Source organism: Erinaceus europaeus, chromosome 17 (genome assembly GCF_950295315.1).
Source record: "Erinaceus europaeus chromosome 17, mEriEur2.1, whole genome shotgun sequence".
In the NCBI taxonomy this organism is placed as follows: Eukaryota; Metazoa; Chordata; class Mammalia; order Eulipotyphla; family Erinaceidae; genus Erinaceus; species Erinaceus europaeus.
This window is the reverse complement of record NC_080178.1, coordinates 8436307-8451193: the sequence shown is the minus strand read 5'-3', so window position 1 is coordinate 8451193 and position 14887 is coordinate 8436307. Positions and strand designations below refer to the sequence as shown.

At 40.6% G+C, this 14887-nt stretch overlaps 1 protein-coding gene across 2 annotated transcripts; it reads left to right on the top strand.

The window, feature by feature from the left end:
* The first annotated feature begins 3001 nt into the window (after window positions 1–3001).
* LOC103110316 (glycine N-phenylacetyltransferase-like) lies at window positions 3002–14519 on the top strand. 2 transcript variants are annotated; one of them, XM_060176243.1, is made up of 7 exons: window positions 3002–3135; window positions 4540–4693; window positions 5007–5102; window positions 6668–6775; window positions 9502–9628; window positions 11488–11659; window positions 14019–14519. In XM_060176243.1, exons 3-7 carry the CDS (start codon window positions 5025–5027, stop codon window positions 14419–14421), a joined length of 888 nt encoding a protein of 295 aa, XP_060032226.1. In that variant the 5' UTR covers window positions 3002–3135; window positions 4540–4693; window positions 5007–5024; the 3' UTR covers window positions 14422–14519. The 2 variants fall into 2 exon arrangements, with proteins under 2 accessions (XP_060032226.1, XP_016042128.1); XM_016186642.2 differs by lacking the exon at window positions 4540–4693.
* The last annotated feature ends 368 nt before the right edge of the window (window positions 14520–14887 follow it).

Here is a 14887-nt window from a genome sequence, read left to right as displayed (position 1 = left end):
CTATTAAGTTCAAGTGACTACGATCAGCTTGAACTAGACTGAGCAAGGCCAAAATTGTTTTCTTTATTTATATAAGTCTAAAAAAAAAACCATAGAGAAGCTGATTCCCCAATATAGGAATATAGATTGGCCCCTGGAAGAATAGTAGACTTTGGATAGGTTCCTGTGTGTTCTTCTTGGGTTCCCTGGTCAAGTAGACAAGACTGTATTCAGCAGTGAGTGGGTCACTAGTAGAGTGGGAGACTTGACTTTTTCTTTGTGATCTTGTCTCGTTATTTATTTGTGATCTCGACTCAAGTCAAGATCACAAATAAATGTACCAAGGGCTCATCTGACTAGGCTTTATGAATACAAGCATACAGATATAGTCCATCTAAAGCTTTAAGTAGATAGTGGTTGTTTGAGCTGCAGATTGGGCCACACGGTCAGGCTGTTCATCTCACTGCAGTGTGGAGTTAAGTCCTGGCTTCTCCCCTGCACTCCTGGGATAATAGGAAAGGGAAACAAAATGCAAGAAACCCCAAGTGAGAATAGCAATTAAAATAACAATCGTCATGAAAATTTAAGTAATACAACAGGTGACTGTGCACAAGTACTGGATACAAACCCTCAGACTCCACCTGCAGATGAAATGGTGCTGCTGGTGTCTCTCTTTCTCCCTATCATCCCCACCCCTCTCAATTTCAATCTGTTCTTTTGAAAAAAAGAATAAAAAGAAAGAAGGAAAGAAAGGAAGGAAGGAAGGAAGGGAAGAAGGAAGGAAGGAAAAGAAAGGAAGGAAAGAAAAAAGAAAAAGAGAAGAAAGGAGAAAGAAAGAAAGGAAGGAAGAAAGAAAATTACAATTATATTATGCCTCCATTCTTAAAGGCTATTTTTTAATGAACTTCTAGGTTGAGGGTTATTATATTTTCAATGTAAAAATATTCTGGAGCCGGGGAGCTGACTCTGAGACTCTTCCCAGAAGACTAAATTGATTTGTTGTTTTTGTTGTTGTTGTTTTATTCTTAAACCAGTTGGCTAAGGAGCAGGACATAGGTAGATCTTTCTAAGAGACATCTCTTTCCTCCTTTCTCCCTTCACAATTACCTCCTACATAGAAGCAAGAAAAGAACTACTGGGGCTGGGGAGACAGTATAATGGTTATGCAAAAAGTCTTTTATGCCTGAGGCACCAAGGGTCCACAGGTTCAATCCCTAGTATCACCATAAGCCAGAGCTGAGCAGTGCTCTGGAAAAGAATATAATAATAATAATAATAAAGAAAACAGCTATTGTTCAGGTCAGCCTATAGAGTCAGAGTTCTTCACTTAATCATGAGTAAATAGATTGCTTATTGAATTCAAACTGGCTTCAAAGCTTAGAGTTGTTGAGTAAACAAAAGACATTTAAAACTAAAACCTTCATCTGCACTATTCCAGCCTTTAGGTCCATGATTGTTCAACAATTTGTTTGGCTTTGTATGTTAACTCTCTTTTCAGCCACCAGGTTCCAGATGCCAGCAGGATGCCGACCAGACTTCCCTGGGCAGATGACCCATGACTCTGCTTCCCCAGAGACCCACCCTACTGGGGAAAGAGAGGCAGACTGGGAGTATGGGTCGACCGGTTGGTGCCCATGTTCAGCAGGGAAGCAATTAAAGAAGCCAGACCTTCTACCTTCTGCAACCCACAATGACCTTGGGTCCATACTCCCAGAGGGATAGAGAATAGGAAAGCTCTCAGGGGAGGAGAGGGGATATGGAGATCTGGTGGTGGGAATTATGTGGAGTTGTACCCCTCCTATCCTGTGGTTTTGTTAATGTCTCCTTTTTAAAATAAATTTTAAAAAATTAAAAAAAAAACCCAAAACCACATCAGTCTTCTCGGGGAAAGAGCCAGCTCGCTGAATGTGGAATCTTCAGGGAAGGACACACTTCTGCCACAAAGCTGAGTAACTCCATGCCTGGGTTCTTCTGGCACCCTCGACTAACCCAGATGTGAGTCTTGCCCCTACTTCACTAGAAGAAACTTTAGCTCTATGATGTCTTCCCTTTATCCATGTGCCTTTTTCAATCTGAAAGTCAGTCTAAAGAGATGAAAACCTCATGGTTAAAAAAAAAAAACAAAAAAACCTTAACTCAGCAGTTTTGTGTAAACAGATCAAAGTACATTCCAAAGAGTGTTTTATCTTCTGGAATAGTCAGCTGCCTTTTGCCTTTTCCTGGAGATTTCTGAGGAGACTGAATAAGAAGAGAGTTTTTTGGGGTGAGAACAAAGGTGTATCATCGCTCTGGGACCCTTTAGTCTCTGTTTGCTTCTTCAATGCTAAAACTGGGGAAGTATGCTTGATTCACATTTATTAATTATGTTGGAGGAAAAAGAAAATCTTCCATTGAGAAATCTATACTATGCACCTATAGTATATAGTACTTTTGATATAAGAAATTTGTAATTGGGTAAAGCCAGAGTTTTATTCTTATCTGATAATTAAATAAATGTGGAGAGATTTGGGAGCTTGGTTCATGAGTGACAGAAAACAGCAACATGGTAAGATTTATTTGTTTATTTATTTACTTATTCATTCCCTTTTGTTGCCCTTGTTATTTTATTGTTGTTGTAGTTAATATTGTTGTCATCGTTGTTGGATAGGACAGAGAGAAATCAAGAGAGGAGGGGAAGACAGAGGGGGGAGAGGAAGATAAGACACCTGCAGACCTGCTTCATCGCTTGTGAAGCGAATCCCCTGCAGGTGAGGCTGTGAAGCGAATCCCCTGCAGGTGAGGAGCTGGGGGCTCGAACCAGGATCCTTACACTGGACCTTGCGCTTTGTGCCACGTGCACTTAACCTGCTGCGCTACTTCCTGACTCCCCATAGTAAAATTTTAAAAAATATTTTTATATTTATTTTCCCTTTTGTTGTTTTTTATTATTGTTGTAGTTGTTATTGATGGCGTTGTTGGATAGGACAGAAAGAAATGGAGAGAAGAAGGGAAGACAGAGAGGGGGAGAGAAAGACACCTGCAGACCTGCTTCACTGCTTGTGAAGCAACCCCCCTGCAGGTGGGGAGCCAGGGGCTCAAACCATGATCCTTATGCCCGTCCTTGCACTTTGCACCAGGTGTGCTTAACCCGCTGTGCTACTGCCCGACTCCACCATGGTAAGATTTTAAGAGAGAGTTTGAAAGATTTCCAGGTTGGTAGACAGGGAGAGTGGGGTGCTCTTAGCGGCTGTGGGAGCTCAGCATACTTCCCTTGAACCCATCACTATGCATCTTTGTCATATAGTTGCTCCTAAGCTCTGTATTTATTTTATGATAAATGAGTAATCTAGTAAATAACACACATTGTAAAGAAATATTAGCTTGTAGGGGCATGCTAGACACAATTCAGTGCCTCTATAAAGACTATATGTATCTACATATATATAATCTATTTACAACTCTAAGTTGATTAACATGAAAGTTACAATACATGTGTTGCTATGTGTAGGAGAGTCTTCAGACAATTATAAAAAAGATAGAAAGTGGCAGGACATGAATCCTAATAAAATATGTAAAGTCTTAAAATATGTAAAATATGTAGTCTTAAAAAGGTAATGATTGCATAGTACATTGACAAATTATACTACATAAATACTAATTACAAATTATACTACATAAATATACTACATAGTCACTGGAATCAACAAATTCCTTTCTACACCTTGCTGTTTTCTGTCACTTATAGTACTTTTGAAACCCATTGCAGTAGTCTCACCATATTTACTGAGTGGTTGAATAAATGAATGGATAAAAAATTCAATACTCAGGTTAGTTAAACTCCAGGCTAGTTTTTTTTTTTTTTTTTAAATCTCTTAACCTACAGTGAATAGTACCAAGGTATTTGTAAATAGATGATAGCTTCAGACTTAGGTAAAGAGAGACTTTATTTTTCAGGATGACTGTAGGGTAGGGAAAGGGTTACGTGATAGGGAGGGCAGTTAATTCAGCAGACAGAACTCTCTGAGCAGGTCCACAGATATTTAGAAGGACAGGAAGAGAGGCACTGTTATTTTACAGAGGAGTAAGCAAGGTTCAGGAAGGGTTTCTCTGCATCCTAACGTTGGCCAGGCTGAGAGTGAGTCAAAGTTCAGGATCCTGCATGGAGAAAAGCCTAACATTCCAGGTTTGGGAGATAGATCACAAGACTTATTAAGTCTGAAGTCCCGGAGACCTCCGGTTCATCCCCTCTGCACCTGCATATTACAGAACTGAGCTCTCTCTCTCTCTCTCTCTCTCTCTCTCTCTCTCTCTCTCACACACACACACACACACACACACACACTTTCTCTCTACTTATTCTTCTCCTCTCTCTCTCTCTCTCTCTCTCTCTTTCTCTTTCTCTCTCTCTCTCCCTCTCTCTCTCGCTCATAAAAAGTAAAAAATAAGACCAGTGAAATAGCTCTACTTGTTGGAGCACAGAGCATGTTCACCTGGGGCCTCAGAAGCCACAGATTCAACTATAAATGGTACCAGATGGTAGAACTAATGGCGATCTGATATCTCTTTCTCTCTATCTCTCAGTAACAAGTAAAAGGATTATTTAAAGAATAAAACTAAGGGCTGGGCATTAGCTCACCTGTCAGGGTGCACATGTGGCCATGTATGAAGACCAAGGTTCAAGTCCTCGGTCCCTACCCAACAGAGGAATGTATCAAGTGTTGCAACAGTGCAGCAGGTGACTCTGGTCTCTCTCTTTCTTTCTATCAAGAAAAATAAGCACCAGGAATGGTGAAGTCATGTAGGCACCAAGCCCAAGTGATAACCCCAGTGGGGAAAAATTAACTAATTAAAATATGTAATCAGAGCTTTTAAAACTTTTTAGAGACAGCTATGCCTTCTGCCAGTTTTAATCTTCCTTATAGGTTATGGGGCATTTTACTGAATTAGACACTTAAAAAATGGCAGGGATTTCAGATTGCCTATGGTGTCTGCATCTTTGTACATCATCTAACTCTTCTCAACCCTTGCTGTTGTAACTGTCCTTCTAGGCAAAGGTACTTGTGAAGATGTTCCATTTACAAAACCAGCAAGTACTGCAGATTCTTGAGAAATCCTTGAGGAAGTGCCTCCCTGAGTCCTTAAAGGTGAAAACACTATGTGAGATGGAAAAGGAGAAGGAGAAATTCTCAAAGCATCCATACCGTGCCAGGAACCCAGTTACTTTGTAACTCATTTATTCAAATCCTTTTTCTGCAAGGCTAATACATAACCATCATGGAGCTAAAGAGGAAACAGAAGCTTAGTTTTATTTCTTCCCCCCTTACACTCCCATTTTACTTAGAGGGTGATACACACGTGGTCTCGATTTCCCAGGACCCCAGGATGGGTGTCTGCAGCATACTCTCACCCCCTAACCTACGACCCCCACCCCCTTCTTTTTGAATGTTTTACTTTTTTCCCTTTTTCAATTTTTATTTATAAAATGGAAATACTGACAAAACTATAGGATAAAAGGGATACATTTCCACACAATTCCCACACCAGGACTTCATATCCCATCCCCTCCCTTGATGGCTTTCCTATTCTTTATCCCTCTGGGAGTATGGACCCAGGAAGGATCATTATGAGGTGCAGAAGGTGCAAAGTCTGGTTTCTTTAATTGCTTTCCTGCTGAAAATGGGCGTTGGCAGGTCAATCCATACTCCCAGCCTGTCTCTCTCTTTCCCTAGTGGGCCAGGGCTCTGGGGAGGCAAGGCTCCAGGACACATGGGGGGGTCGTCTGCCCAGGGAAGTCTGGTTGGCATCATGGTAGCATCTGGAACGTGGTGGCTGAAAAAGATATAAAGCAGAACAAATTGATAATGTTCTATTTTTTTATTAGTGATTTAATATTTATTTACAGATTATAAAGGATAAAATTGTAACAAGGGTGTAATTCCATACAGTTCCCACCACCAAACTTCCATGTCCCATTCCTTCCATTACAAATTGCCCTATGGTTTATCCTTCTCTGAGAGTATGGAGCAAAAGTCTTTTGTTGTTGTTGTTGTTTAGTTTTGTTTATTTTATGTATTTATCTATCCATTTTCATTGATTTAATAATGATCGACCAGTCAACAATTTGTTCTGCATTATATCTTAACTCTTCTTCAGCCACCAGGTTCCAGATGATACCATGATGTTGATGAAGCAAAAAATATGTAATTTTTGTAATGTAATACTGTGTAATAATACTATGTAATGTAATAGTACTATGTAATGTAATAATACTATGTAATGCTATGTCATACCAGTATTTTTCTCAGACATGCCCTTTTCTAATGAGATTCTGAAATGAGCACACTTAAGTTTTAATTGACCCTTCCTAAACAACAAAATGCTTGATGAAAGGTTAAGCATAGTGATTCTTCCTTGGAACTAATAATAATAATAATAATAATAATAATGAGCTAAATAATTATGGTTAATGTAAGTCAGACAGAAATTTTATTTCAGAAATGGATCAATAATCTTTAATATAGAGAGGGATTTTTTTTCTTTTCAGTAGTATATATGACCAGGGGATTAGAATATAGAACCATGAACTACATTCTACCTCAGTTTCTGGCTTTGATGTCATAGGATTAAACCTTGTCCTGATCACTCACAAGGCACTTCAGCATCTCTTCGTAATAAGCTCACCTTGCTTCTGCGTTCTCTGATGCTGTAGGTGTATGGGACTGTCTTCCACATGAACCAGAGAAACCCATTCAATCTGAAGGCCCTGGTGGATAGGTGGCCTGATTTTAACACAGTGTTGATTTGCCCTCAGGAGCAGGTAAGGTGTCAGGTGAATGTATCTGACTGTCCATATTTCCTAGGTGTCTTCCATGAGCCTGTCGATGTGGTGAACGCAGGAGACAGGAATATAAATTACCTATCTCTCCTCTAAAGGAATTCAAGGGTTTGATGGAACACATGAATAAACAAATAAATTACAGAAGGCTGGGCAGTGACACACCTGGTTAAGTGCACATATTACTATGCATAAGGATCTGGGTTCAAGCTCCCAATCCCTACTTGCATGGAGGAAATTCACAAACTGTGAAGCAGATCTGCAGATATCTCTCCATCTCCTCTCTTTCTTTTTTAATGTTTATTTATTTATCCCCTTTTTGTTGCCCTTGTTGTTTTATTATTGTAGTTATTATTGTTGTTGTTATTGATGTCGTTGTTGGATAGGACAGAGAGAAATGGAGAGAGCAGGGGAAGACAGAGAGGAGGAGAGAAAGGTAGACACCTGCAGACCTGCTTCACCGCTTGTGAAGCGACTCCCCTGCAGGTGAGGAGCCAGGGCTCAAACCGGGATCCTTATGCAGAACCTCGCGCTTTGTGCCATCTGTGCTTAACCCACTGTGCTACCTCCCGACTCCCCCTCTCTGTCTTTCTACCTCCATCTTCCCTCTCAGCTTCTCTCTGTCCTATCAAATTAAGTAAAGTTTAAAAAGGATAAATGAATTACAGTAGGATATGAAAGTGTGCAAAACCTTATAAGAACAGAAAAAGTGGGGCTGGGTAGTGGCACACCTGGTTGAGCACATGTATTACAATGCCCAAGGACCCAGGTTTGAGCCCCCGGTCCCCACCTGCAGAGGGAAAGCTTTATGAGTGGTGAAGCAGGGCTGCAGGTGTCTCTCTGTCTCTCTCCATCTCTGTTTCCCCCCTCCCTGTTGATTTCTGGCTGACTCTATCCAATAAATAAAGATAATAAATTTAAAAAATAGACAAAGTACACAAGTAGCACTGGACAAATGATGACTAAAACTATGGATGTCAGGACATGCAGGGAGAGGATCAGAGGACCTTCCTGGTACACACTTCACTAAGACTGGATTGTAAGAACTGGTGGCCTTTTGACAGGCTGATAAGAATAGCAGGTGCAGTATAAGCAGAGAAGATAGTACTGAGAATAAGTAAGGGCAAATATGAAGAAAAAAAATCCACAAATTACAATGCCTGAATTCCAGGATACATTTTCATTAGTAGACTGGTAAAGACGTGGGGGGATGACTCACCCAACAGAGCTTTCACTGGCCATGTACAAGGCTCTGGGTTCAAGCCCCAGTGCCACAGGAGAATATCATGTTATTTGTATCAGGGAAACCTCCATGGGTGGTGAAGTGGTCCTGTGATTATTTCTCTTTCTCTCTCTCTCTGTCTTTCCATCTCTCCCTATCTTAAAAAAAAAAGAGATAAAGGGTTAACCTGTGAATATGGACTCATATGTGCAAGATCTGGGGATCACACATAGAGAGAGATAGAGAGACAGAGAAGTCTCATTTTAAAAAAGCATTAAATCACTTAAACCAACATTTCAGATATATAATGTGAGAGCAGCCTTGGAGGTGGTGCAATGGATAAAGAGCTGGACACACAAGCATAAGGTCTTGAATTTGATCCCCAGCATTACATGGGCAGAATGATGCTTGGGTTATCTCTGTCTCTCTATCTTTTCTCTCTCCCTACTCTCATTAATAAATCAATCAATCTAAAATATACATCTTAATAAAGAAAATAAATGACAATGGAAAAATATACAATACAGACTAATGCATGCAACAATATATAACCATCTAGTATCAGTTAAATATAAACATTTAGACATAAAATTTAAACATAATGAAGGTATATAACTAACAAGAGTGAAAATGAAATATTGTTTTTTGTTTTTGTTACTTTGGCCTTAGAAAATACAGATTGCCAGTGGTCTTAATACCTAGTGAAGAGTGCACTTCTTTTTCTTAAGTGAACTCAGTTTCCCAGACAGGTTTGACATATGCTCACACCCTGAGCCACCTGCCCTGGGCCATGTCCCAGGCCCATGAGTACCTTTCTGTATGGCCCTTTCCAACAATTCTTCCTTTACTCCTTGACTCCTCCTTCATCTCAAGTAATCCCATAACTTCCTTGTTAACTTTGAGAGACTCTTTTCGAATAAATTTTCTGTATCTATTTTGTTGGAACAAAAATCTGTTTTTTTTTTTCTTTTAAATAACAGTGCATGTGCCCTGCATTTCAAAGACATCATATCATGTTACAGCCTTTTATGGCTGAATCATGCATAAATTAAAATTCTAAGAGAGGGTTGCCTAGGTCAATTTCAGTGCTGTCATACGCATAATCTGTTTGTTTTAAGACAGAGGAATGTAAGGTTTTTTTTTTCTTGCAATAGAAACTTACCTTTCATAATTACACAATAATTTCTTACTTTCTAAGCACCAGCAAATTGTAGAATATTTCCTAAACAGATATATGTATGACTTCTTTGAACTTGTAATGCAATACAAAAATATCTAGCTCTGTAGACTTCCCTTAAAGAAAAAAAAATGAATAGTGGATTAAATCCTTGACTTGGTCTCATGATATAAAAGGCTCAGGAATCATGGTAGTAAATCAATAAAACTGTCACTATTTAAGTCTGTGAAATAGTGCTGTGTAATAAAATACTATTCCAGTCACTGGGTATAATCAAACTGATTTATGCTACATTATCCAATCAAACAGGAGATGACAGATGACTCTGATCATTACACCAACACCTATCAAATCTATTCCAAGGATCCCAAGAACTGTCAAGAAATTCTCGACACAGCAGGTGTTATCAATTGGAAACAGCACTTACAGATCCAAAGTAAGAGATTTGAAATGTGTACTGGGTAGTCATGTCTATACCTTCAGCGTTTCTTTTAGTTGTGAACTGTTTCCCTTTCCCTGTATTTACTTCCTTCCACCAAACACTGAGTTTCATGTCCACTCCCTATATCATCCGTCACAAAGCCTTCAATACAGCAGAATCCAAACATCGCCAACTATGGGACAACTAATATAAATAACTATAATGCCATCTCTTATCAACTAAGGATTTGTAGAATATTGCAAACATATTCTTAATGCCTATGTGAAAACATAGCTCCTCAACTCTTCTTTTCATGGAATAAGAATAATAGCTCTCGTGCTATAAAACATTTCCCAGGTCATAAGAGCAATTGCCATGGTTATAGTCATGACTTCTGGAGTCAAACACCCCAGAAAGCTTCCTTGAACTATCTGTTACTTGCTTTGGGATCTTGGGCAAGTGATGTAACTTACCTATTATTCAATTTACTTGAATATAAAAAGGAAGTAAGTGCCAATGTACAGGTCAGTATAAATATCAAATGAGGGGGATGTGTGGTAGTGCACCTGCTTGAGTGCACACATTACAGTGCACAAGGACACAGGTTCAAGACCCCGGTCCCCACCTACAGGAGAGGAGCTTCATGAGTGGCAAAAGCAGTGTTTCAGGTCTCGGCCTCTCTCTCTCTCTCTCTCTCTCTCTCTCTCTCTCTCCCCCTTATTTCATTTCTTTAATTTTTTTTTTTTTTTACCTACAAGGGAGTCGCTTCACAGGCAGTGAAGCAGGTCTGCAGGTGTCTATCTTTCTCTCCCCCTCTCTGCCTTCCCCTCCTCTCTCCATTTCTCTCTGTCCTACCTAACAACAATGTCAATAACAACAACAATAATAACTACAACAAGGGCAACAAAAGGGAAAATAAATAAATACATACATTTTTTAATTTTAAAAAATTTTAATATTTTTTAGTATTTATTTATTCCCTTTTGTTACCCTTGTTGCTTTATTGTTGTAGTCATTATTGTTGTTACTACTGATTTCATTGTTGTTTGATAGGACAGAGAGAAATCAAGAGAGGAGGGGAAGACAGAGAGGGGGAGAGAAAGACAGACACCTGCAGACCTGCTTCACCTCCTGTGAAGCGACTCCCCTGCAGGTGGGGACCCAGGGGCTCGAACCAGGATCCTTACACCGGTCCTTTTGCTTTGCGCCACCTGTGCTTACCCTGCTGTGCTACTGCCCAACTCCCTCTTTCTCCTTTATTATATCCTCCTTCCATCTCAATTTTTCTCTGTGTCTATCCAAAATAAATCAATTAAATAGTTGATAAAATTAGTAAATTAGGGGCTGGGTGGTAGCACACCTGGTTGAGCATGAGAAACTGGGTACAAGTCCCTTGGGCCATACCTGCAGGGGAAAAGCTTTATGAGTGGTGAAGCAGTGTTACAGGTATCTCTCTATTTTTTTCCCTCTCTACCTCCCCCTTCCTCTTGATTTCTGGCTGTCTCTATCCAGTAAATAAACAAAGATAATTTAAAATGTTTAAGTTAATAAAAAAATTGACAATGTAAAAAATAATAATAAAGGTGATAACTGACCAATAATATGTGCACATGGCAAGTAGACCACTCTCTTTTTGAAGATCGTTTCTCCTTTGATTTCATAATGTTGTAGTTAGTTGACATTTATAATACAGCCTGGTAGCTTTCTTGTGCTCAGGAAACCCTGTGGCTATGGTCACGGGGTAATTATGAGCAATACCAGAAGCAAGATCAACCAATTTTTTTTTTTTCAAAATTGTGCAGAGTTCCATTGGGAAGCTTAAGGCCACATGTACACAATCAAATTACTTCTCTCTTTACTTTGCCCGGGTTCAGGTTCGCAGACTACACTGGATGAGGTGATACAGAATGTTGTAACGAATAAGCTGGTGAAGGTGAAGCAAACAAATGCCATTCTCTACATGATGCCTACATCAGCAAGGAGATTGCTCCCTTCCCTAGCACAGGTGAAAAACTTACCTCTCAAATCTGGCAGACCCAAAGCCATGTGAGTTTGTAATAAGATACTCTGAAGTAGTCATCTCTCTTTACTCCTAAAAAAAAAAAAAAAAAAAAAGTTCTTGACTTTTCTCTGGAAATTCATGCTTGCTTTCCCTCTCCCTGCAGTGTGATGTTGTTAGAGAATTGCTGTTTTTTTTTTTAATTGTCACCAGGGTTATTGCTAGGGCTCGGTGCTCCTGTTGGCCATCTTTTTACTTTCTAATTTTTTTTTAATTTATTTATTTAGAACATGGAAATACTGACAAGACCATAGGATAACTCCCACCACCAGAGCTCCGTATCCCACCCCCCTCCCCCTGATAGCTTTCCTATTCTTTAACCTCGTTGGGAGTATGGATCCAGGGTCATTATGGGTTGCAGAAGGTGGGAGGTCTGGCTTCTGTAATTGCTTCCCCGCTGAACATGGGCATTGGCAGGTCGATCCATACTCCCAGTCTGTCTCTCACTTTCCCTAGTGGGACAGAACTCTGGGGTAGGGATGCTCCAGGACACATTGGTGGGTCATCTGTCCAGGGAAGTCCATTTGGCATCATGGTAGCATCTGGAACCTGGTGACCAGGATTCGTACCTTCACCTGAACTTCCTAGTTTTGAAGCAATCTCCTCGCAGAGCTCAGGCCATACTTTGTCTCTGAGTCCCCATCTTGGCTCCGCCCCCTTTCTTCTCTGACTTTTTTATTAGACAGAGAAAAATTGAGAAGTGAGAAATATAGGGAGAGAAAGATAGACACCTGCAGACCTGTTTCACCGCTCATGAAGCAGATCCTCTGCAGGGATTCAAACCCAAGTCCTTGCACTTGATATGTGCACTCAACCAGGTGCACCACCACCTGGCCTTGGAGTTGCCTTTTGTATGGGGAACATGGGTCCTATCAATCCACAGATTACAAACACCCATGCTTTTCAGCTCACCTTGAATAAATTCAAATTTCTTAATGAACCTTGATAGTCCTATGAGTATCTGGTACCAACCACCTCTTGAACTTCCTCCTGCTTACTTCCCTCAATAGTTCTGCCTGTACCCGCTGTAACTTGATCTCACACACTCACACATGCCTTTAGGCCACTGTATTTGCTCTTTTCCTAGAATAGCCTCCCCTCTGGACTTAATCTATTTGCCCTTTTCTTGCCAGTTACTCTCTCAAGTGTCTTACATAATTCTCCAAGTGCCCTCTTACCCCCAGCTCCTATAAGGCTCTATCATGAAACCCAATTTTTGGCTTTTTTATTGCATTTATGATTCCTTAAAAGTTAACTGATTTATCAAGCTGTTTGTGATCTGACCTTCCTCTATACTATGTCAAACTCTACAATGAGAGGGGACTCAATAGTTGGAACAAAAACATGTAACAGACACTTAGTAAGTACACATTTAATGAACTCACATCCCTGAGCACAAGTTTTCCAACAAAGACAATTCAGGCATGTTCCCCTATTGACTTCCAGTCTAACACGGAGCAGACCTGAACACTTAGGATAGTGTTTTGAACTGGAAAAGTGCAAGCTGGCAGTCTCATTTTTGTGTCATTATTATAATCTTCTGTGGCTTAAGGCATATCACTGTTCTCTTAAAAAGTTTTATATCTTTTATTTATTTATTTATCATTGAATAGAAACAGAGAGAAACTGAGAGGAGGAGGTAGAGAAAGAAAGAGACAGAGTGGGGAGTCGGGCGATAGCTTAGCAGGTTAAGCATACATGGTGCAAAGCACAAGGACTGGCGTAAGGACCCTGGTTCAAGCCCCCATCTTACCACCTGCATGAGGGTCACTTCACAGGTGGTGATGCAGGACTGCAGATGTCTATCTTTTTCTCCTCCTCTCTGTCTTCCCCTTCTCTCTCCATTTCTCTCTGTCTGATCCAACAACAAAAATATCAAGAACACTATAACAATAAAACAAGGGCAATGATAGGCAATAAATAAATAAATATTTAAAAAAAGAAGAAAGAGACACAGTGACATTTGCAGTCCTGCTTCACCACTCATGAAGCTTTTCTCCCTGCAGGTAGGGACTGGGGACTTGAACCTGGGTCTTCACACACTATAATGTGTGCACTTTAATGAGGTGTGCCACAGCCTGGCCCCATTCTCTTAAAATTTGTATCTGTCTTTAGGCAGGGAGGCTGGTATTATAACATTTTAAAAAGAAGAAATGGAGGCAAAGACCTATTGTGTTTTCAGCTCAAGATCACAGAGCTAGACAATCTGTGAATCAAGACAATCTGACTGTAAGACCTATCCATTGCTTATTCTTTGCATTGAGTTGACAACGTAGTTTTAAGGAAAACAGAATGTTGTGTGTTCTGTGTGACGGCAAGGGCTCTTCATTTCCCTGTTCTCCACAGTAATGAAGAGATGTTTAAACTCTCAACTCTGGATGTGACGCATGCCGCCTTGGTGAATCAATTCTGGCATTTTGGCGGCAACCAGAGGAGCCAGAGATTCATCGAGCGCTGTATCCAGGCCTTTCCAACCTTCTGCCTGCTGGGTCCTGAGGGGACCCCAGTGACCTGGTCCTTGATGGACCAGACAGGCGAGATACGGATGGGAGCAACTGTGCCTCAGTACCGAGGCCAGGGTCTCGTCTCCTACAACCTTTATGCCTTTATCCAGACTCTGGACAAACTTGGTTTCCCTGTGTACAACCACACAGACAGAGGCAACAAAATCATACAGAAAATGAGCCAGAATCTCCATCACATCCCCCTGCCATGTGACTGGAACCAGTGGCATTGTGTGCCTCTGTGAAGCCAACATTGTACAATGGGCAGGGTTGGCTGAGCTGGTCCTGTGATCAGAGAAGCAGATGGATGGACAAAGAGAATAAATTGTAAACTGCAACCTCAGCAGGACTTGCTGTCTGTGTTCTGGGGTGGGGGGTGGAGAGGAAGAAGTCAACAAAACCTCTATTCCCGGCACTGTCTCTGCTCAAAAATCACTTGTGACTTCCCTTTGGTTCTGGCCGACTTGACATGGCTCCTGGCGGTGGATCCACAGGAAGTGGGTGGGTCCAGTTCCCTACATCTGCTTTACCTTTTATTCAGTTGCCAACAACATGAATACTTTTCCTGGAACTTACATGTGGATGGCTGACAATTGGCTTAAGTTGCCCAGAGGGGCTATTATGCTCTAGGTAGTAAGATTTTTCTTTTTTCCTCTCTCTTTCCATGACCCTTGACTTCTCCACTCAAACTTTGTTGAGGTCTGACAGACA

Bases quoted from the DNA above. Each gene is read 5' to 3' on its own strand.
- LOC103110316 (XM_016186642.2), top strand. The intron at 5,103-6,667 runs GTGAAAACACTA...CTGATGCTGTAG, and splicing joins GCCTCCCTGAGTCCTTAAAG to GTGTATGGGACTGTCTTCCA. The intron at 9,629-11,487 runs GTAAGAGATTTG...GCCCGGGTTCAG, and splicing joins ACAGCACTTACAGATCCAAA to GTTCGCAGACTACACTGGAT.